The sequence below is a fragment of the Aythya ferina genome (assembly GCF_964211825.1).
Source record: "Aythya ferina genome assembly, chromosome: 9".
Taxonomy (NCBI): Eukaryota; Metazoa; Chordata; class Aves; order Anseriformes; family Anatidae; genus Aythya; species Aythya ferina.
The window spans coordinates 26,849,838-26,872,924 of NC_140305.1; the positions used below are offsets into that span (position 1 = coordinate 26,849,838).

At 45.2% G+C, this 23,087-nt stretch overlaps 1 protein-coding gene across 18 annotated transcripts in view; it reads left to right on the forward strand.

Moving 5' to 3' along the window:
- The window catches only part of VEPH1 (ventricular zone expressed PH domain containing 1), an 82,428-nt gene that overhangs the window by 44,070 nt on the left and 15,271 nt on the right, over window positions 1-23,087 (forward strand). For 17 of the 18 annotated variants that reach the window (XM_084530020.1, XM_084530024.1, XM_084530012.1 and 14 more), the window contains 4 exons: window positions 4,562-4,771; window positions 5,783-6,177; window positions 17,298-17,437; window positions 20,808-20,942. In XM_084530020.1, coding sequence (XP_084386146.1) covers window positions 4,562-4,771; window positions 5,783-6,177; window positions 17,298-17,437; window positions 20,808-20,942 — 880 coding nt within the window. Of the gene's footprint in view, window positions 1-4,561; window positions 4,772-5,782; window positions 6,178-7,770; window positions 13,015-17,297; window positions 17,438-20,807; window positions 20,943-23,087 lie in introns of those variants that run through there. The other variant, XM_084530017.1, reaches the window with a different exon arrangement.

The window sequence follows — 23,087 nt, forward strand, 5'->3', positions numbered from 1 at the left end:
ATATAGCCACTTATTTTACAAGGCTGTAATAAATGTGCACACATCACCTGGTGGCACAAATCTGCTGAAACAGAGCCCTCAGAACTGCCTTTGTGAAAAGCTTCACTGAAGACAGTGAAAAAGCTGAAGTGGAAATAACCGAGTGAGCGTGAAATGACGTACGTGTTTTTCAAACCAGTCAAGTTCAACTACAAAAACGAGTAGGCAAGTCGTCGCAGCGAAGGGGGCCAGAAGAATGCCACATGTTGTGGGAACTGTAACGAAACAGGACAGGAATTGAGGTTTCAGTAACAAAGTCTAATAATTACTCTTGCAGCCCAGGACTGGTCACTTGATTTATGATTGAGAAATTATTTTATTTGCTAAAATGCTATGGTTTTCCTATTCCTTATTACCTTCTATGCCTAACATTTATCACTAGAGTGGATCTCCTCCCTCCTCTCTCCCTACCCCAAAAAAACAAAAACAAACAAAAAAAAAACAACTAACCAACCAGCCAACAACAAAAAAAAACAGGAAAAGGTTTTTGTTAGAACATTGTTGTTGTGTTTCTCTATTTCTCTGTAAAATTGCCCTTTAAGGACTTGCTTTGCTGAGGGGTAGAAGCTGCTTGAGCTGTGTATGTGCATGGTTTCAGAAGCAAAATACAGTTTTGTGTGTGGAGCCTAGGGGAGGAGGAGAGGGCAGAGTTTGGCTTTCTATCTGCAGTGGAGGGAACTTAAAACACAAGTTCCTCCACAATTTGTTTTGCTGTTGCTATCAGTTTTTAATATTTCTGGTGATAAATTGCTGCTGTTAGGAGCTCGGACAGTTGATGCAATACAGGTGCTCTCACCACAAGGCAGGTGCAATTTGTGTTGCTTCACCAGAATAAAATACAAATAAAATCCTGTTCCTGATGCTGCTCTGGGTGACAAAGAGGCGTGTCTGCCTCTTTCCTGGACCAGTGGCTGTGCTGGACCCTTTCAAACCAACCTTTCTGGAACTATTTCTTATTTTCCATTTTCCACTTGATTTCTCCTGCATCGTCTGCCTTATCCCTTGTGACCCTGGTCCTTGCAGGCTGGCAGCTGGGGTCCGTTGTGTTAACTCAGCGTGGCTGTGAGTGAGCAGAGAGAAAGGCAGACTTTTTGCAGTTATAGATTTGTTATTTGCTTTTGCATTTCAAGCCTTTATCAAGCATAATATCAGCTGACTCAGACAAGAACAAGTATAGAGCAGCGGTTAAGGGTAAAATGAGAGCTCTTCACTGATTTATGCCGCATTTCTTCTGACTTGTGTGAAGTGCACGAATGTTAAGTGGGGAGGATCCAGAGATCAACATGGAAATCCACTGCTGGCTGCAGAGCTGCTGCAGTTACTGAGCTGCAGTGGTTTTTAAAGAGCAGCAATCCAGAGTGTTTGTGCTGTGAAAGGAAAACAGGGTTTTAAAATGTGTGGCTGGATTATAACCATTCCTTCCAGAATCATGTGTTTACATAAGAAGAAACTGATTTCTGCAGAGTGATGGCTGGCTTGGAGTTGTTTGACACTGGGAATTTTACATGCGTTTAGTAGAGAGTGTAATTAAAACCATGCGATGCTCTATTGCCCCTCTGTCACAAAATCGCAAGCTACTCGGTCTCGGAGGGGCTTTTTAAGAACACATGCGGGGTCTTAATGGACTGATCTAACCTGCAAGTGTAGCAGGGTTATTAAAAGAAGGCAAGAAAGGGCAGAAGGAAAATGTAATGGTGCTTCCATGCCATCGTTCTGGGTAAGAACTGAGCCCAGCAGACTATACCCGTGCTGCTCAGTTTGGTGGCTGCATGAAATTCTTTCTTCCTTCCAGTAGAGCATAGGTCTAGCCCATAGCATCATTTACCATTCATTTACCATTCATTTGCCTTTCATTTTCTACAGTATTTGACCTTTAAATCAACACTCACAGTGGTGAAGAGAACTGGGATAACATCTAAGATTTCCGTGTGTTTTACTTCCCCCGATACCACCCAGGAGTGCTGAGGCTGTGAGCTGCCGTGCGTCTGACCAGCCTGCAGCTCCATGGGGCACCTCAGCCTTGGACATTATCAGGCTGATGACGTTTCCATAATCGGCTCCTAGCAATATTTGGAAGCTCTTGATGGGCTTCCTGACGGTGAGCTGGAGATTCTGCTCACTTCTGCAAAGCTGCACCTCTGTCATGTTCAAGGAGGTGCTGGAGGCTGTACGATCATGAACCACGAGGACCTGCACTTGAGCCATTCACGTTACTTCCAAACAGAGTTGAATCCTGGAACCAGTCCCATCTCAGTGTATTTTTAGCAATTTCTATTCGTGTGTGCTGTTCTGCCCATTTTAAGCACCTGACTATGATACTGATAATGCTGTTGGTGTTCTGGAGCAATACTCTTCACATTAATACATCACTCTTGACTTGCTGCCCTGTATATTTAGGTATCTTTCTAAAATTTGCAAAAGAGCATTTAAAAGCAGTGCACCAGTGAGGAGCACAGCAACGTGGAGGTCTTTGCCAGCAAGGTCCTTATGATTCACGATAAGTTTGTGCATCCTTTTCCTCTTGAAACACTCCAAGCTTTGGTGTAAGCTGATCCTTCTGCAGCAACCTCAGCAATGTACTGGGTGCCTCTTGCCAAGATTTCAAACAATAGTTTATTTTACTGTTGCTGCAAGGGGAGGCCAGCAGGAAGGCCTGCCAGGCAGCCCGTTGGGCATGGGGTGGAGGCTTCATTGAACATTTCTCTTGGGGCATGTGCTTTTGGCTTCCTGGGAACCGATGTGAGTGCGAGGCTGGTACACGTGAGAGCTGGTGGTGCCCCGGAGGAGCAGTGCCGTGCATCATCCCACAGCCAGCAGTGCTCACAGTTGCTCCAGATGCCAGGTATCAGCCAGGTCCCAACCAAGGTGGGGTGTGAGCACCAGTGATGAGCCCTGTGTTTACTAACTTGCTGCTGTGCACATGGCAGAGAGGATTCCTTGATGCGTTTCTTTATCAGTAGCATTTTCTTGGGTTTCCTTCACAAAGGCACCAAGGTTCACCTGGAGAATGCTGGGGGGAAAAAAAGTGCAGTTAGGAAAGTCTGTTCTCATTTCCAAACGTCTTCAAGGCTTGCTGGCTTGGGGCTGTCATTCATAAACCCCATCAGTCTGTCCATCCTCTGCAGCCAGGCTGTATGTGTGTGCATGTGTCAGATGTTTTCCTTGCTGCTTGATTCCCACAACAAGAGCAGTGCTGGTAGAGCTGCTGGAGTGACATTTTCCTAAGGAATTAAATCTCGTCCTATATCTGCAGGAAGACTCGTTAGCAAAGGTCATACCATGATTCTTTATTAGAAAAAAATACTTTTTTTTCTGAAATGTTCTGTGGTGCTAATATATTATGAGGTATTGCCTAAATTTAAAAACAAAACAGGACAAAGCCTTGCCAACTCTCCTGAGAAATATCCTGAACTGCCTTTATCAAAACAAACAAAAAGGCACACTTCATGATGCACTCACTATTCACAGTTGTTCTTTTTTGGTTTTGTTTTTTTTTTTGTTTGTTTTCTGTTTGTTTTTTTCCAAACATGCTTTGTTTCCACTATTAGTAATTCGCAGCATTTGGGACTTCTTAATAGGCTTCCCAACTGTGAGCGTGACTTGTTGAGACGCTGTTGCTTTGGAAGTGGCGTGTTAAAATTCTCATTTGTGGCTTTCAGTGTTCACATTTCACAGACTGAGCCATTCAGATGTTTGCTCCTAAGGGGGGCAGAAAGGAAGAACAAAATAAGTGGGGTGGGGTAAGAGGAAAATGAGCTTAATTTTGAACTGCAGAGCTAAGTAAATGTTGCCAAACATCCCTTCATTCTCTAGGAGGATTCTGGTTGTGGAGTTTCTGAGCATTGTACGGGTCAGGCTGCTTTCAGCTCCGAACACCTGTGGGATGTGGTTACTCATTCGAGCCTGGGTTACTTCGGAAAGTTGTGGCCCCGTGGCTGCACAAAGCTGGGATCTGGGAGGGACAGTGTGCTGTTTTCCATCCCAGGAACCAGCACGGTACCCTGAGGTTTGAGTTTCCTGAGCCTGTTCCTTTCCATGCACAGAGTTATTTTAAAATATATTTTTCTTACTCTGAGTACATTAAGGCAGTACAAACTGCGTGTACTTTCGTCAAACATTTTAAACCACAGACTTCTATAAACTCTACAATTAACTCTAGTTTTGGTTTATGAAAATAATGCAATAAGTCACTGTTTAGCAAGCTTGAAAGAATAGTTTAAGTTCAGCTGAAAACCTTTTCCCTGTGGGACTATCAGGAAAAGAGGCTTTTTGCTTATGCAGATACAGCACATGCAGTTTCTAATCCAGTGTTGTCAGAGATGTTCAGTGTTTCTGATCCATCTGACAGAGATGTTGATCTAGAAGATGTTTCTGAAAATGATTAATCAACCTCTATGAAAATCTCTGCTGAAACATAATTATTTTAGCAGACACATAACAGGGGTCAAGGGCAGAAATGCAGTGTCAGCATCCCTAGGAGCAAAGTGTGCCAGAGCTAAATCTCTGCTTTCTGCTTTCTTAGGACAGAAAATGATATTGAAATAGAATCGCCTGTACCGCTGGATGATTTAAAATCTGTTATGAATGGAAATGAAGAAGAGGAAAAGCTTCAAGTTAAGATACAGGCTTTTGAAGAAAAAATAAACATCAACAACAGTACTCCTGGCTCAATAAGAAGATACAGTTTAGGCCAGGTTTCTAAAGAAGAAAGGAAGGATATGAGATTTAACAGGTATGGTTCTGTAAAACGCGTGAGTGGTTTTTGTGAATATCAGTTTTGTAAGAAATCTTTGTTCAAACATTGAGAAATCAGTCCGTTTGCATGATGGCTATGGGCATCGTGAGTCTAATTTTAACCAAGTCTAATGTCTGTGAATTTAAAGGCTAGGAAAATCTTTCAAAGTTACTTTTTTGACCAGTTCTGTGACTGATTAAATCCTGTGCCGGTGAGTCTGCCCGTGCTCAGTGCTGGGATGAGTGTGACTCTCCCAGGACCTGGGTGAGACGAGGTCCCCCATTCACCAGCACCCACAAAGTTCCTTGGCCGTGTGTGCTCCACAGGTACACAGCCGAGGCTGCTGCTTCCTGCTCCAATATTTCTGGCAGAGACCCTGCTGTAAACCTGACAGCAAAGGTAACCACAGCCCTGGTGAGACTGGGACACTGCCTCGTCCCCTGCTGCTCTGACAGGGGCATGGTCACTTGTGTGCCCTCAGTGTCCCTGCAAGCACACCTCACCTCTGCGTGTGCACTTTCAGGCACTTCTCTTTTAGCCTTCTTGCTCTTAAGGAGACTTCAGTTTCATGTTTGGCATATAGATACGGGGCAGTGAAGAACTGGAGGCTGAATCTTGGTTCAGGTTCAGGTTTGGTGCAGTTAAATCTCTGCTGGATGGCATTTTTATGATGTGATCAATAAAGCGTGTGCTGCAGTGCTGGGGTTTTAAGTTCCTTGCAGATAGGTTGACTGGCTCCTTCCATGGCACGCAGATGTTGTGATATATGGATATTATTTAGTTTCATTTGCTTATTAAAACTGGCTTGCATTTTGCTTTTGAAATGCATATTTATCAGAAGGTATTTGCCTCTGGCTAAGTTAGCCTTGCACTCTGCTCTCCGAACTGGCTGCATAGAGGTAACTCGGAAGAGCACATGTTCAAATGATTTCTGTCTCATTGCTCAGCGTGTTGTGTTCCACCTTACCTCTGTTCCAAAGCACTTTTCCTTCTTTACTTGCCTTCCAGGTCCAAAAGCCTTGCTTTGCATGCAGTCCGCATGAAGTCGGTAAACTTAGACAGTGGACAAGAGGAGGAGAACGGGGACATACCTGCTGGCATCTCCTTCACCGAGATCTACATTAGCCAGGAAAACGAGAAGCTACCTTTTGGTGTTGATGCCGAAGAAATGCAACTGGGAAATTCTTTGGTTTCACACCAAAGTATTGACTGCACAGAATCAGAAAATTTGCCAGAACCCGCTGGAGAAGAGGCCCATGAAGAAAGCGCAGAGGTGCTGAAGAGTCCTGCAGAGTACCAAGACAAGCTCTACTTGCACTTGAAGGAGAACTTGGGTAAAGTGAAAGCATACGTCATGGAGATGGGGAAGAAAATTCCTATCCCTGACCAGTGTGTTATTGAAGGTAAGAGGCCTGAGCCTTTCAGGCTACAGCTTTAACACGACACTGAATGTCATCACACAATTCAGGCAAATGGGCAGCGAAGATCTACATGTATAGCACAAAGCTTACGGGTGGGAGGAAGCTAAGTTTTATAAAATAACACCATTCACAAACTGTAGTGTTTGGAAATCTTCCAAGACTTTTGTTTTCCTTCAGGGATATAGGGCAGCTCTGACCTCTCCCAAACTCCTAGGAAAGTTAAAACCTGAGCCCTCCTGCGGGGCACAGAACGGGACTTGTAGCACATGCAGGTACTTAAACACCCCTCTTGGCCAGCTGGGTTGGTCTAGAGCAGACCTGGATCTCCCTCATTAACGTGACATTATTAAATCAGGTGAGTTACAAGTTACACCAGTGATGAAGCAGGTCAGGAACCTCACGGCAGCATGTTCTATCCCTGAAAAGAAGCTACTTGAAAGCAATAAAATGAGATCCTGGTGCTCCAGGTTGGGTTGGATACTACCTCACCACCTCCCTGGGCTTCTTTAATGTTTTCTGCTTTCATCAAGGGCAGGCAGGTATCTGTTCTTAAGTGCAAGAAGGCTGTTTTGTCTGCTTTTGTGAGGCTGCAGGGTGACAGAGGGGTGCAACACGCTGCAAAATAGATCCTCTTTGCTCTTTGAAAGAAAGTTATTTAGGTTTGGTTGTAAGTCTCTTGCCTATACTGAGCAGTGCTCAGTTACCTTAACACAGCTCTGTGTGCAGCTAACCGCTTGTCATTGATCATGGGCACTTCACAGCCCAGTCCTTCATGGGTCATGTTGCTGGTAAAGAGGGGCTGACTCTATAAATTAATTTGAAATCACTTAAAATGTCATCTTCTAATACTGTGCAACTTCCATCAAATCTCTTACCAACTGTTTGTTTACCTTTTCAATAGTCAATATGTGAAAATCAGGCTCCACCCATAAAAGAGATATAACTACATGTATATATATTTTAAAATTTATTCTGCAGGCATTTCTAAATAATGACAAGTGTTAGGTATACTATTTGAAATGGTTATTTGTTAGAATTACCGATAAAACTTTTGTTTCATAAAAATATGATAGAAAAGTAAGAGTGAACAATGCGGCCTGAATTGCTGAATGCTGTGACCTTGCATCAATCACGTGCAATACTCTGAATATTTTTAAATGTATTGCTCCATTTCCTTTCTGAAGTACCTATTATGGTATGTTCTAAGCATGTGACTATTTCAAAATTCATTCAAACTATTGTAATTTCCTGGAAGTCCACAGCTAGCATTCTTAGGGAAATTCTTTGAGTAGGGACACATGTGCAGAACGGGAGATTTATGTGACTCACTCTAAATACGCTCAAAGAACTGCAGTCTGGCTCCTTACACAGGGGACAGCTTTGTTAATACTTCAGATATTACATAAAGAACTCCATCAAAAACCTGGCAGTTACTGGACTTCTATGATTCCCACACACTATAAAGGCTCATTCAAATGTATCCGTTTTTACATTTCAAATCAAATGTTTAGCAAATACTAAGAAAATGTTGGAAAATATTAGCAGATTTCTAAATATTTTATGTTGGTTATGCAGGAATTTTTGAACTGGAAATTTAGTCCATAAAGGAGTTAAAATATAAAAAGTTAGGCACCTCAGAGCAATGTCTCACCATGAAAGAGAACTGGGAGGAAATACTGGCAAACTGTGTTGCAACAAGGTAGTGCTGCAGATTGCTAACAATGGAGAGTGCAAATTTCCCCAAATTCCACCACGTTGTCAGAGTCATGCCTTTCCTGGGCTGTCAAGTGGCAGCTCACATTCAGGTCAAAAGTGTCAACGTCAGTCACAAGAACTTCTCATTGGTGATGGGCCAAATTCTGTTCGGTGCACTCGAGCAAAATTCAGAACCATGCTTGTACTGCTGATGCTGGAGGTGTTTAACCTTCGGCCAGACTGCCTGTGAGCATGGTAAATTCCTCACTGCTTAAAACTGAGCCTGGGTGCTGTCCCCAGAAGTAGTCTGGGAGCCACAGGGGTTAGGATAGAAGCAGCCTACGTGCTGGCCAGGCTTGGTGGACGCAGTGTGGTCAGGCCTGGGGGCAGCAGTGCTGAGTGTTAGCTCCCATACACGAGGAGGTCACAAAGGTTCCCCAGATACGGCGTGACTGCCCTGCAGAACAACAGAGGACATTCAGCTCGGTTCTCAGCAGCAGGCAGAAAAGCAAATGGACCAGGGAAAAAATTAAGAACAACAGATACCGCATGATGATGCGTTATGTCGTTGTCTGCATTAATTGGGGCTTGAAGGACAAAGCAGACCTGTTAAGGGGAGTATAAGCTCAATTGGAGACCTTGAAACGAAGAAAAATGAACTGGACTGGGACTGTGGGTACTGCCCAAGCACTGAACACAGCGCAGGGAAGCGGGTCAGGGAAGCATGGTTTGTGAGGAAAATTGGAAAAAAGTACACTTAACTGGAAAAGGAGAAGGCTGAAGTAGGACATGATAATGGTTCTCAGCTATGTGTAAAACTCAAAGGTACAGCCCATGCTGAACAAGGCAATGAGCTTTAATATCAACAAGAAAAATGCAGCTCAAACAGTAGGAAAAGCTCTCTAGAAGCACTACAATCTTGTGCTGCCAGAGGAGGTTGTGGAGGACTTCTGAAAGCACGTTAAGGAAACCTGGAGAGGCTGGCTTCTGGGCTTGACACAGCTGAAGAATGGCTAGTGGCTCCTCAACCATTCGTGGTTCTTCCACGCACACCCGTTGGTTTAATAAAAGATGTTACTGCTTCTCATCCCTGCCTTGCACTACCAGCCAGCCTGCGGCTACAACTCCAGCGTCACAGGCACTGGAGACCGAGCGTGGGTCGGGAGGCAGATCTGCTGGCCGCTCCAGTTCCCCTGCGTGGCTTTGATTACATCTCTGCTCCGTTCTGCAAATTTCCTTTTTTTGTTGATTCATGCATTTGGTATGTATTTCATAGCCATGGCAAAATATTTTTCCTTTACAGGATGTATTTTTTCAGTCTCTTTGTTGATTTATAAGCTCATTCAATTTAAACTATAGTCAAAATTTATGTAATATTGACTGGAGTGATGGATTTTACAACTCTGAAGGGGATACTGGTTAAAAACCGTAAGAGGGGATCCATGGTCAGTCTGTGACAGTTAATTTGAAGATGCCTCCCATGCACATTGATGTGTCCTCAGCTCTGTTATCCCAGTTAGTATTTACAGTTTGGGGCTAGATGTGTGTCAGGCAGAGGAGAGGCGTGAACTGGATGCTGTTGCTACAGCACAAGCAGAACATCTTAGGCTAAAGAAATGGTCAAGTTGAGAAGATTTTGAAGAATGGACAAGACCCAACAACCTACTGGATCCCTGTGTACGTGCATAAGTGAATCTTTTGGAACTTACACTGTGTGAGAGGGGATTTAAAATGGTGCAGAAAGAAGGCATCTGAAACCACAAAAATCCTTTTATTTTAGGTTGTTTCAGTTTGGGGCTGATGGTTTGGTTCGGTTCCCATTTAGTTTCAACCACCTTGCACGGATTCTCATCTCTGCTGTGCTTTAAGCAACTTGAGACATTCTTTTATATCATGTTCATCACTTAAATCCTCTTAATCCTGTGGACCTTTTCCTCAAAAAAAAAAAAAAAAAAAAAAAAAAAAAAAAAAAAAAGCCACTGTATTTGTTGAATGCTTTAGCTTCCATGGAGCTAAGCAGTTTTCATCAGCCCATATTTTTCCAGATGGTTTGTGATCTTCTGTCTTATCGGTACCTCCGGGATCTTGCTGATGGCAGCAGCCCAGAGCTGTGCCTCTCTAATTTCCTGAATGCTCCCCAGATTTGCTACTGCTTTTCAGCACACGCTGGGCAGGATTTCCATCACCTCGGTGCCACTGGAATTTCGGTGACTGAGAACAAGAAACCGTGTTCTGTGTTGGTCACTAACGGTGGTGTGACCTGCCAGAGCTGACCTCAGCAGTGCCACACCATCCAGCCAAGGCCTGAGTCAATGTCTTACCTGGCTTAGTCCAACTTCTGCACGCAGCATGGAGCTGATGGCTCTGTGTGCTCTAGCCTTGCTGTGCCTCATCCTGATCCCTGCATGCTGGATAAGCCTGAAGGTATTCTCCTTTCCCAGACATGAAGGGATAGCGGATCAAATGCCTGGCTGCGTGGCCTGCCCCGGGCTGGGAGTGGCTGGTGTCAAACAGTTCCCAGACAACAGCCTGTGAAACTGCTCATTTTGGCTATAATTGGAGGGAAATCCTTGTTTTTCCTCTAGTTCTTCAGACAATTCAGGTAAAAACATCACTGTGAATGCCCACAGCTCATTGCCAAGCAAGCCACCAGAAAGAAAACACGACGTGTGCACAGAGGGCAGGGGGGATTTGTGCCTCCCTCCCTCAGAAGGACCGAGGCCAGGGACATCGGATGCATCACCCAACTCTCAGGCACTGAAGCCACATTAAAAATTCAACGAATGATGTTATAGCTGCTATATAGAAGTGAGCCGCTCCTGGCTCCTTGTTGCCCTGCAGGAGGAAATATAAACAGCAAATATTTTGCGGGCTTAACGACAGAACTCTGATAAAGGAGGAGACGGCCGGGGAAACAGGTTGCAGTACGCTGGCCCGAAATCTGGTTGTTGTTATGTTTTATGCCATACCGAGAGCTAATTGGTACCACATGAGGGAGTTGATGGAAAAGCTCGTTGGTCCCCCGCAGTGCTCGCCTCTGCACCGGGCCGATCGATTCCAGCATTCCTTCGGCCCGGCCTGATTGGGACCAGATGCACCTCCGCTCCCTCAGCGGCACCGCCTCGCCAGAGATCGGCTCCGTTTCTGCTGGGCCAAAGAAATATTAGTTGGTGTTTTATCCCGTGGAACTGGTATTAACCTTGAAATCCATCCCAAATGTCAGGCGAGGCGGTGAAAATGGAGGCATGAACTCGGCCTGGCCCTTGTGCTCGCGGCGATGCGGGCCATGGGCTGTGTAGAGAGCCCCCGTGGTGCAGGGAGCGTAACGGGGGTGTGGAGGTGCTCGTAGCAGCCTGCCCTCGTGTCTGCAATGACAGCAGCTGCTGTGCTCGTCTGCAAGCCTCTGCTGGCACAGGCCCACCTCCAGATGCGATTTACCTGGTGGTAGCAGAGGGATTCCTGACGGGGATTTGTTAGTGCTCTCCAAAGGCAAACCAGAGGGATTGGACTTGGGACAGGTGAGGGGGACCGGGACAGACTCCACGCTTCCCTGAGGAGCACTCTCACCAGGAGAACAACCCTGCCCTGCCCTACCCACTGCACCTGGGCTCCAATTTTGGCAGGAGAGAAGAGCCCTGCATGGCTGGTACCCATGCCATGGGGTGAGCAGCAGCCCCCCGCCAGGCTGTGGGTGCCAAGTGGAGATGGCCGAGGGATGTGGGGATGGGGACATTTCCCCAGGACCTGGCTGTCCTGCATGGGCATTGTGGGCTCTTTGTGCTTCAGTCAGCGATTCAGGCAGAAAGAGAAGCACGCTCTTGCTGCTGAAGATGGGATGACGTGAGAGAGGTAGGCCTTCCCACATGGCACAGGCTTTTCATTACCCTAACGGGGAAGAGAAGGAAGTCTGAAAATGTTAGGAAGTTAAGCAAATCTGTAAGTTCTCATACTTGGCTTTTACCACTCAGATTTGATCTCTGCATACTGACTGGACTGTGGTGGGCTCCCCGAGCCTGTTGACATCGTACCTCTGCGTTGCAGTTTGGGTGACTTACTGGGGGAAGCACCCATTGAGCTGAGTTATGGCACGCATGTAAAGCTAGTAGTGCTCCAAAAAATACTTTCCTGAAGCTGACTGCTTTAAAAATTACTCTTTTCTCCTACAAACATATGTATTGTTTGCATCTTTATCTGTAATCTAAACTGAAGAGAAAAGGAAACTGAGGAAGCTGAAAAAGGTCTGACACTTAAGAAGTTGTATCCATTTCTTATTCTCCAGTTTCATGTTTATGGGTGGGTTTGAGTCTATTTGGGAAGTTTATGAGCATACTTTTACTCCTATTAACAGACTTTATTTAATAGTAAAGGATTACCACTGTAAATCAAATAATGCGTGAATTGTTCCCAGAACCAGTGACTCTGTACCTACTTGACCACGTTACATCCCTCCTGGCTACCCCGCGTGGTAAGCTGGAGTAAACAACACAAAACAACTCTGACAAATTCTTGTGCTTATATTCTTTTTCCCCAGGCACAAGCACTTAGTAGTGAACTTTAAAATTGCAACATATATTCTCTTGTTTCTTGTAGAAAAAAAAAAAAAACAATAAGTTGGTTCTTATTCTCTTGCTAGGAGTTTTGGACTTGCCAGCAGATGTGGTGGTGAGAAGTGCTTCCTGACCAGCAGTCGTGTTTCCAGGGGAGCCTGATCACCCTTTGGTGTCTTATGACACATTGACAAGTCCAAGAGGTTTTCCTGGCCCAAGTAAAATGACTACATTTGTTGTCCAGCTCCAAGGGCTAGCACTCCTAAGCTAGTCCTAAGACAGGTCTGTCTGCTGGGTTTTCTTCTTTTTCTGCAGTTAAAGCTCTTATGAGCCTGTGCAGTAGTCACAGCTCTGATGGCTGAAATGGTGTTTTGACGAATCCTAATTTAGGTCAGATGGGACAGGTCACTAAATGAAGCGTTTTTCTCAGTTGTGTGTGTTTTCCTGGTACGTGAATTCAGCGCTTTTTTCTTCTCTGATTCAGGCCTGCAAATGATTTATTTTTGCTCATTTTAAGCAAAAATCTGTTTGCTCCCCTTTCCTAGCTAGCCTTGTGAACCTGGTCCCTGTTCAGCCATCACATTCCCCTTTGTCAGCCGCTCTGCACTGCCAAATGCAAATGCAATGAGTTGTTTTCCCTAGAAATGGCTGCCTTAAAGTTTCACAGGTGCAAATAGGTCTTGCTATGCATTATTATCTCTGCTCTAATTCCTCTGGGATCAGCTGGGATTACACAAGGTTGAGATTTGGTTCATAGTGTTTCATAGATCATTGCAATGAGGGACTGGAAAAAGTACGAAACATACTTTACCTAAACCTCAGCCAATTTATGAAGATGTGCTTTAGGAAAGCCCAAAAATGTGTCTTCTTAAACTACATGTACTAAGCACGTAAGTACATGTAATTTGTTAATTCTACACAGGTTTTGGAAGTACCTTTTCCATTCTCGGAGCGTGTCTTCTAACTTACCCAGAAGGTACAGCAAAAATGCCCTATTGCAATGTGTGCTTTGAGGTTTAATTCATGGTTCCTTGAATAAGATGCTATAAAAGTGTAATGTTATACTGGTAATGTCAAGAAACAGTTAATGTTACTGCTCTGTGCTGCAGTGGGATATAGTGCTGAGACTCTGAGCTGAAATCCCTACATGAGAGGGAAAATACTTGTAAAGAGTTGTATTGTCACTTCCAGAAACAGTGCTTTGGTTTAGCTTCTTAAAAACGTGGCATAAAAAAGTGCCTAACAGCTGGGTGGTAGGATAATACTATATAATACAAACATTTTGGGGGGTGTTTTGAACTAGACAGGCTCCGATAGCCTTTTGAATAATATTTACAGTATCTGCAATGTTTTTACGTGGGATGGAGGTGAAGAGAACTCTATCGACATGGTTGCATTTCAATGGATGCTTTCAAATTTTGAAGGACCATGACTCACCCTGTGTGATTTAGGATTAGTTTTTTTTTAGTTAGAGCTCTGTGTCTGAGAGTGTTGGTGGGGGATGTGATCCAGCGGGCTGCTGGTTATCCTGCACTGCTCTTCTGCCCTGTCTGCAGATCCAGGGCATCAGTCTCATGTGTCGGTCTCTGATGATGCTGTTAATTAAAATCCCTGTATATTTTTTTCCATTTTAAACATTCTGTGAAACGGCACAGCATAACTAGTTGTCTGAAACAGTGGCAGCTTCATGTGCCTGGACGATAAGAAATTCACGTAGCCTTGCCTAATTAAAGGCCTCCCACAACCAGAAGAATAAATGGCCGTGGTAGTGACATTGTGGTTGGCAGTTGAGCCAAGTACACTGAAACTCTGCTAGATAGGTATCAGGGTCATCTTAGTTTCCCTCAGAAATAGGTTTATTATTTTAATATCACTCCCCACTAACAGTGGGATAGCTGAGATTAGCTGTTGTGTGTTGAAACTAGCAGTTCCATGCCATCGGTTTAGAGCTGCGTGTAGTAAACTTTGGCTTGTTACCAGATATTGCCACATTCAGCATATCAAATGTAGTAGAAACAGCTATGAGTAATTGCTCATCTCGTACCAAAGGTTTGAAGACTGTCTGAGTTGAGTAGGAGGCTTTTTTTTCGCTTGGTATTGACAGATGAACGTTACTTTTTTTCCAGGAATTAGCTTTCTGCTCAGCCAGCACAGGCTCCAGTGCTGGAGCTGACGTTTATTTTGGCATGCATTATCAGCCTCAGCATTTTTTCCATGTCATCCAGTGTCTTGCTAAGCGTTTTCTTGGATTTTGGTGTCCCTCCATATATCCCATGCAGTTTTTGTTCATGCAGGAACCTCCTTCGCGGTCCTATCGAGCACAGTCCCACCCAGCACCGAGTGCCCTTTCAGAAAGCTTCTGCTTTCTCAGAGCTCCCTGGGGCTCTGCCACCTGCAGCAGTGACTTCTGTGTCAGACAGCACGGCTGGGGCTTCATCAGCTTCGTGTGGACGTGACGTGGGGGACAGGAGCTCCAGCTCCGGGCTCTGCTGCCTTGCACAGTCGTTTAAGGCACTCCAGCACTGGCCTGCAGCCTTCACATGCCTCCCAGGTTTCTTGTCAGTTCCTACATTTGTAATGAAAAAAGAAGTGCCGAGCTCGTTGGAGAGGAAGGCACTGACTGCCAGCTCCTTGTAGCAGTGGCAGAACGTGCTTTATGGTCACTTTTCACTAAGAGCAGTTTCCCATAATGAAGCATTAAACTTTTCACACACATGGACCAAAGCCAAACCTCTACGTCTGGGGGAGTATATTGAAATTAAGGTTCTTTGTTAGCATCTGCGATGCATAAGCCAGGGATCTTTAGTTTGGACCATGCTGGTGAAGGAGCATTCTGTCAACAGGCTCCTTGGAGGCAGCGCTCAGTTCTGTGCTGTAATACATCCCAGGACTTAGGGTCGCTCTAATTAACCCCTTCAGCTTCCCAAACTCCTCTTGTATATTGAATGTGAGCACTGTCGGGTTAGTGGCTTGGGTAATTAGATTAGACTCAGGCCTTCCCCACAGCTGCTTGGCCAAGAGTAGTGGATTTTCTGCCCTTTATTTTTCCTGCTAAGGTGGGAGTGTTGCTCGCAGGCACGGTACATTTGTGATCTGCAGCTAAGGTAATTTTCTCTCCAGGATTATCAGCTCAGTTTAGCAGCATTAACATCTTTGTTAGCTTAACTTTAAGCCCCAACTTTCTAGTGCTGAAGGCTTATGATCGTATGCTTCCCCCCCCTCCTGCAGATTTCTCCCTTCTTCGACCAAGGCAACGTTCCTGGGTGGTTTCATCTTTTCAGACCTGCCCAGGGAGTGCCCAGCAAGTCAGCCTGGTCCCTGGTTTGTTATGTGAAGCCTGGAGCAGTGTCCCCACTTCAGCCCCTCTTCCCATCACTGTCTCGCAGTGAAAAAAACTTCCTCTGAGTTCCTCCTCGCCTCCCAGCTCGTCCCTCTGACCCTCTAGCTCCTGCAGCTTTCCTTTCCACACAGTGTCACCCGTTCTGGCCCCACGTTGGCTCGTGCACCTGCCTGTGGTTACGGACTGATGGGCAACCCGGTGGTGTCCAGGTAATCCAAGCTTCATCAGCTGTAATGCTGCCAATTACAACTTGTAAGCCCTACCCCAAGGAAGGAGCGCTGTTCTCACCCCTTTCCCTGCAGCCTGTACACTCAGTTTTAGTTCTTGCTTTCACTTCCCAACATGATGCGTTGCCTCTGCCCGTGTTTCCCTCCCTGCAGCATGTGTAGTGCCTCTGCTGTTCTTTGTTGACTCTGATCTTCCTCTGCCTTTACATCCCACACCGTTTCTCCTTGTGGCAGTGGAGCCTCAGCGAGCTCTGCAGTCCCCACTTGCTGCAGGTGACTTCCTTTCCTCGACAAATTCAAGCAGCCTTGTCAGAGGGTAGCAGAGCGGCTTCCACGTGCCAGCTTCTGAAGTTTCTCCCAGCCCCTGACAGCCACCTGCTCCCTCTGCAGCGTACTGGGCAGGTTCAGGCAGCCCCAGGCTTTAATTTGCCACATTTCCAGTGACAACTCTGCCCCCAGAACCAAAATATCACTCTATAACAGCTCACCAGCTGCGCAGGGCAGCTTGTCTGCTGTCTGTCTGTCTGTTGTGCCTGTAGGTAGGAAGCAAGCCTGGCAGCAGCCGCTGGGACTGGTTGTTCTCCCCCCGTCAAGCCCAGCTCTCCAGCTGGGTGATGCGGGTGCAGCACCGAGGTCTTCACTTCAGGATCTCCACCTTCTCTTTCTTCTGTTGTTGTTCAAAGGGACTATAAAATGATATCATTATTTTAAGCCAGTAAAGCAGCCTGAGGAGGCTATGCCTGACATGCTGTTATCATTACGAGGCGTCATCCCAAGACAGAAAGTTAAAGCTCGAGGTCAATATTTTTCCAAAGCAGGATCACGTATCTCCGGGGCTTTGTTTCCAGTTAAAACCAGCATGGGAAGTTCAAGTCAGGTAACGTTACGTAGCTATAGCTTTTGTGCTGAGCAGCTGGTCCCAAAAGGCACTGTTGGACCCCACGTAAGCACTGCAGGATTTCGGTCAGTAATGTTTATGCACAGATCAGGTGTGCCCAGCAGACCTGCACCACACGTGCGGAACAAGCGAGGTTTGCAGAGCCCATAGCTGTTTCCTAACATGTAGGATTTAAAGCACCTGAGACAAAATTTTTCTAGTACTGTCCCATGGCTTGTCCTTAATTTGAGGGCACAGACGCAGCAGTGCCCTTCTGGATGCCGTGGTTGCCTGATGAGTAGAAATGCAACAAGCAGGAGGTGCAGCAGCACTGGAAGTGCATCCCCGCTCATCACAGGCACCTGGCTTCTGCCTTCTGTGCAGCTGATTTTACTCTTCTCTGTATTTATTTCTAGATACCGTGAGAAGCTGCGTAGCAAAGTTGTTCTTCAGCTGTCCCCTGAAGGGCCACTACTGCCTGTACAGTAAATCCAGCTTCACCCTCGTCAGCCGGCAGCCCCCGCTCTGGATCCACATCATGTTTCTCTTCCAGCAGGTGCGTGCGGTGCAGATGAGTGGCACCTCTGCATTTTTCGTGTTGTACCTGGAAAAAATGTTGTAGTGGTTGATCTGTCGAAATGTGCTTCTAATCCACGGTGCTGTTAATGTGAGTTTTTGTGAGCCTTGTGATTTCTCAGGGAGCTGTCAGGTTTATTGTGGATCTCACCACGGTGGGTACGTTACAGCAGGTTGAAGTGATTTTGCAGCTGACGGATTTCTATCGAATGTAACAAATTCAAACTGTCTGTAGGGATTCCAAAGCCTGAAGAGCACAATGTGGGGCCAAACCTTGTTGGCCTGATTCAGGCAAAGCTTGCAGCAAGTCCTAGGTGCCGTCCTGCTGCTTTGCACTTGAACAGGAGAAGCGCAGTTGGTTCGTGTGGAAGCAGAATCAACCCCAGAGACTTCAGGTGAGGTTCAAGGGGCAGCACCCTCTGGAATTATTATTATTTTTTTTGCTCTGGAAGTTTTGACTGAGCAGGAATTGCAAATCAGATCAGTGCTGTTCACCTACCAGCCCTAAAAGTGCTGTCCTACTCTTCATGCCACTTCCAAATGCGGCCCCTTACTTGGATGTGTATGGGATTTCCTAATAGGTTACAAATAGTGTGAAATTGTAAAAGAATACCTCACCTTCACAGTTCAAGATGAAACAAAAGGTTTCTATAATAAAATGATTAAGTTTGTTTTCTTATCCTTTGTAGAATTGGCCATTGCCATTCACCACACCCTACTGCAGACTTAGAAATGCAAAGGATTTATCTGAAACTTAAAACATGCTTAGTGAGTTACTGTGAAGTTAACAGGCCAGGTCACTCCTCCCTGTGTTTGTTCCTAGAAGTAAATACAGAAAATGTTTTTTTAAAAATCCAGTGTGGTTGTTACTCATGGGTAACAGACAACAGGAAGGAGAGGTCAGAGAAGAGAGAAAAGGAAGCAGAAAAGGGCAGCAGCAAAACCAAGAATGAGAAGATGATAGGGAAGGAGAAAATAAAGGGGGTGAGGGACTCCGTAAATGAAAGCCTGGAGGAGGAGGTTGAATTTAAACAGAGCCTAGAGAGATTAAATAAATTATGTTACGAATGTAACATTTTGTTCTCAATGAGAGCAAGGGAAACAGATGTTGAGAAATATGTGCACAGCACTGCAACACACAGAGCTGAAGGAGGAGAAGTGGACACGAGGAGGACAAGCACCTCGCTCGCTGCCCCAACCCCACCACTGACCCTCGCCCCACTGGTGCTCCGTGGCTTCACCCAGTGCACCAACGCTGCACTCACTGCTCACACCCACGGTCCTCGCTGCCCCCTGCACATCTCCACCTGCCCTGGCCAAACCCTGCTTCCTCGGGATGCTGCCCAAAAAGCTCTTAACCAATGCTTCCCCAAAGCATCCCTGCAAACGCAGCACTTCATGCTTTCTCTTATGAAAAAAGAACTCTGCACCCAAACCTGCAGTGCATCGGTGTGGTGCCTCATGTGAGCTAATTTGTACTTTTTTTTTTGTTTGAAATCCTAAAGCCGGACACCTAACTATGATTAAATCACGCTGCTCTGAATTTGGCCCTGGAAAAAATATTATTTAAGTCTGTGAAATTGCACAAGAGATAAATTTGACATAAAATATGTTTTATAGTGTGTTAATAATGAGTTAAATGAAAGACTGGTGATAAAAATGTAGCTTTCAGCAGACTTGTCATAGATTAACAGACAGCTAATACACAGTTTCTGCAGATCTGTACAAGTTACTGTATTTTTACTCTCTTCTTGCCAGTCACGCTATATTCTGCTGGACATTGCATTCTGCAACTGTAGAAACAAGAAATATTTTTCTCGGAGGTCTCCAGAACATATCCTTAATTTCAAGACCCTGCTTTTTATTTAATTTCAAAAATTTTAACGAGTAGTTGTATCATGTTTCGAAACCCTCAGATGGAAGTTGTGAAACTGCAAATTATTCCTGTGTTCTCAGCTGAGCAGCTTTTGGCCAGGAAGATGAGCATATTTCAATGGAGAGCTGAGAGAGGAGTTGTCGTACAGGAAAGCTATTATCTGTTAAAGGAAGAAAATCAGAATAAGGGTGAATAGAATAGAGCAGTTACTCGATAGACAAGGTGCTTGATTTCCCAGATTCATTCATTAAATCATCCCATACTGCGGTAGGATTTGGGGTTTGATTTGTCTCGTCAGGGTGCAGCATCACGCTGGCAAGCGAGCCACTTGCCTGCCGTGGCCCCTTCCAGTGCCTTCCTGACAGCTGTTCATAAATTCACCAAAGCCAGGTTAATTGGGCTGCAGTCTTCCCGTGCCAGGTGCTGCCTCACGCTGACTGTTTCTCAGCTTTAATTTGCACAAGGTGATCCAGCTGCTTCTGACAGCAGAGCTGGAAAAAAACGCATCGCCCTGACCACACAAAAAATGCCTGCTGACCACTTGCTCAATACTTCTGGTTACGTTACGTGCTGTGAAGCAGGAGCAGGCGGCTTGCTCAGGCAGAGCAGCTTGCAAGAGGGTTTGGCCATCCCCGTGCAGCACTGCCAGCTCCACTCAGAGCCTACAGAGCTCATGCAGAGGGGGCTCAGGGTCTGGGGATCCCCAGGCTGGCAGGGGGTGTGCAGCCCAGGAGGTAGGGGGTAGGGCTAGGGCTAGGGCTTGGGCTGAGGAATTGGGATCGGCAGGCTTCAGTTCAGAAAGAGAACAAGGAACATCTATCCAGGAAATCTGCGTTAACAGGACATAGCACACGTTGTGAAATCAAGTGTTCAAAATACGGAAAATCAGATTTGCTTGTGCACTGTTAACTTGGCTCCTGCGTGCAGATGCATTTTTTACTTACAAGATCATGTAGTAGATGTAGTGGAGGAATAATTCTAAGCCCTCCTAACTGCAGTGCTCTTCTTTTAACATTGACTTTGTGTGCAGTGGCGCTGATCATCTCTTTGCATCTCTAGTAAATGGCATCTCCATGTGTTCTCCACAAAGCAGCCCATCACTGAGATGTACATCTGTGGAGTTCTACCTTGCTTGCATTGCCACAGAGCAGCATTTGCATACAAACATGGCATGCAAGCTGCTGTGTGTAGTAGTAGCTGATATATAACGAGCCAAGGACCATACATGGTCATACAGCGAGCTGAGGACCTTAGAGACGTGTAATGTACAATAAAAAAGCCCCAGAAGCAAATTAAATATGTGGGCATTTATCTAACTGTGTGCATATCGATCCTTCATAATTCCTTATAGAGAAATGAACTTATTCCTGTTTTTTTTTTGCATGGCTGTCCCACTATGAAATAAGAACAAGATGCTGTTTGTTAATGGCCAAGTAAAAAATGCTTGAAATGCTGTTTTCAACATTTTCTTCAGAGCTTGTTCGCAGAACCTTTGTCAATACAGAGTAATTCTGTGCAAGTCCTCAAGGCCCTGTGGGAGAAGACACAGCTGAAGGGGACACACAGTTTTGAAACTGCCATGATCCAGTCTACATTTCCACACCAAAAGGTAAGCATCTCTGAACCAAACTTACTAATGTGCCAAGTCCTCTTGTGCTGGGTGACCATATGGCAATTTGCAATGCATGCCTCTGGCTGCCCTTTATAGGAAGCACTTGGCTTGTGGGGAGATTGGGAAACATTTCCCCAGCCATTATATTTTCCGCAGAGGGTCCACGGTGTTATTTTGTGTGGTGCTTTGAAAGATCTCCAGGCTTCTTCTCCAGCCACTCCTACACGCTTCATGTGGATTGTTCCCAAGGTGATGAAAACTAGTGATGCTCCATATGGAGTTTTTCCTGCTCACAGTTTTAAACTCCAGATTCAGATTAGCTGCCATTATGGGCTGTTTGGCTGCCACTAGGAAATTCAACTAGTTAAACACAGACTTGGATTTTATGGAAACGATCATTTGCACGTGCACCATTAGTTACCCCCATCAGTTTAAAAGATTACTCTTTCAAAGCTGTTTACTGTCTCCAGGATTTCAGGGAACGCTATTTCAAAGCTATTAATCAGGCTCTTGGAAAAGAACGCTATAGGATTGTAAAACAAATATCTATTTACTCCCAAACATCTCCATCCAGTGAAATTGGATGAAATGAATTGTCAAACATGATTTTAAAATACTCTCTCTCCGGATATTTTGAGGCATAGAAATGTCTGACTGAATAAGATTAATTTACCAAGGTTATGGGTGATTTAAAAACAGGAGTTCTGTTAGAAACACCTTCTGAATCTCCAAGATAGCGTTGCGTTGAAGTGGGAACTGCCACTGCAGCTTGTGAGGGGAGCGGGGTCCCCACGTCTGACACCCAGCTTGTGGGCCAGTTTGACTTAGACACAGTGCAGCTCACACTAAGTCTTTTAGCTGCTTCTGAAATCCTTGCCTGAGTCATCCAAAGGCATTAGAAATGTCTTTCTGCTCAGGAGTGCCTTAACTTGAGTCCGTGCCAAAAGCTAGTAGTCGAAAGTCGGAGCTGGTGGAGTGTAGAAGAGTTTGGGGTGAATAAAGAGCTTAGAAAAGAGCACGCTTTCATGGCTAGAATGAGATGTAGTGCCTCATGTGCACAAATTCTGCAAAATACGTCCAACACCCTAGAAACGTGATTAGTCTCCAGCGCATCAGTTGCATAATCCTACTACTGTTCAGATGCTAGCATTTGGCCTATTTTGGGAACTTTCATCACTGCGTAACAGGATGAGTATCTCTGAGTTCCCAAAATAGTGGAGCTGGAAAATGAGATACCGATCTTCGCTGATTTCATGAATGAGGCAGAAAACAGAAGTTTGGAAACTCCAGAAGTTGCAGACTAATTTACTCAGTGATCTGAAATTTGAGTTTGAGAAGTTCTTCCCGCAACTAACAGAACTTCAAATACAGTGAATGAATTGACAATATTGCTAATATTATTCCTCTTCCAGTCATGCAGAATGCAAAATTCCAGGTGTGGTTGTTTCAGCAAACATAGCGCTTTCCCTTGGGTTTTGAAATCAAGAGATTTCAAAACAGGATGGTTGAAATCCACTGCAGTATCAATGTCCTGTGTTACCTTCCAGCTTTACGCCTTGTGTTGCAGTGACATCTGAATACCTGCACTGGGTTTGAGGAACCTGGGTGCTGTGGGAGCATGTGGGGAAATCTCGGGGGCCAGCAGCCACCAGGAACCTCTGTGACGCTTTGCTGCAACCCCTGCTCTGCAAAAAATGCATTCACAATTTTTTTTTGATATGTATTCTAAAGAATGTTGTAAACCTGGAGAAAAATCTATTACATCACGGATTTATTCTGGAGTAAATTCTGAGAAATGCTTTCAGATTTAAATCACTGACAGCTATCTGAATTTGGCTGAGCTGTGTGCGAGGCATTGCAGCGAATACCTAGCTTACAGAAAGAATGTCCTGTATCACCGGGCAGCGTGTTCATGCCACAAAAAATATTTATACAACACAGCTTAAAACGTGCCAGAAGTAAAGCATTTCCAGATGTACATCCTTACAGATTTCCGTTCGGTTGCTTCATAGTTCTTTATCAAAGTACACGCAGGCCACATTATAAAAGCTCTGCTGGTGTGAGCCCTTTGCAGAAGTCTTTGTGTTGACTCATGCTGTGTCAGAGCAGTGACACAGTGACTACTTTACAAGCCCCGTGTGA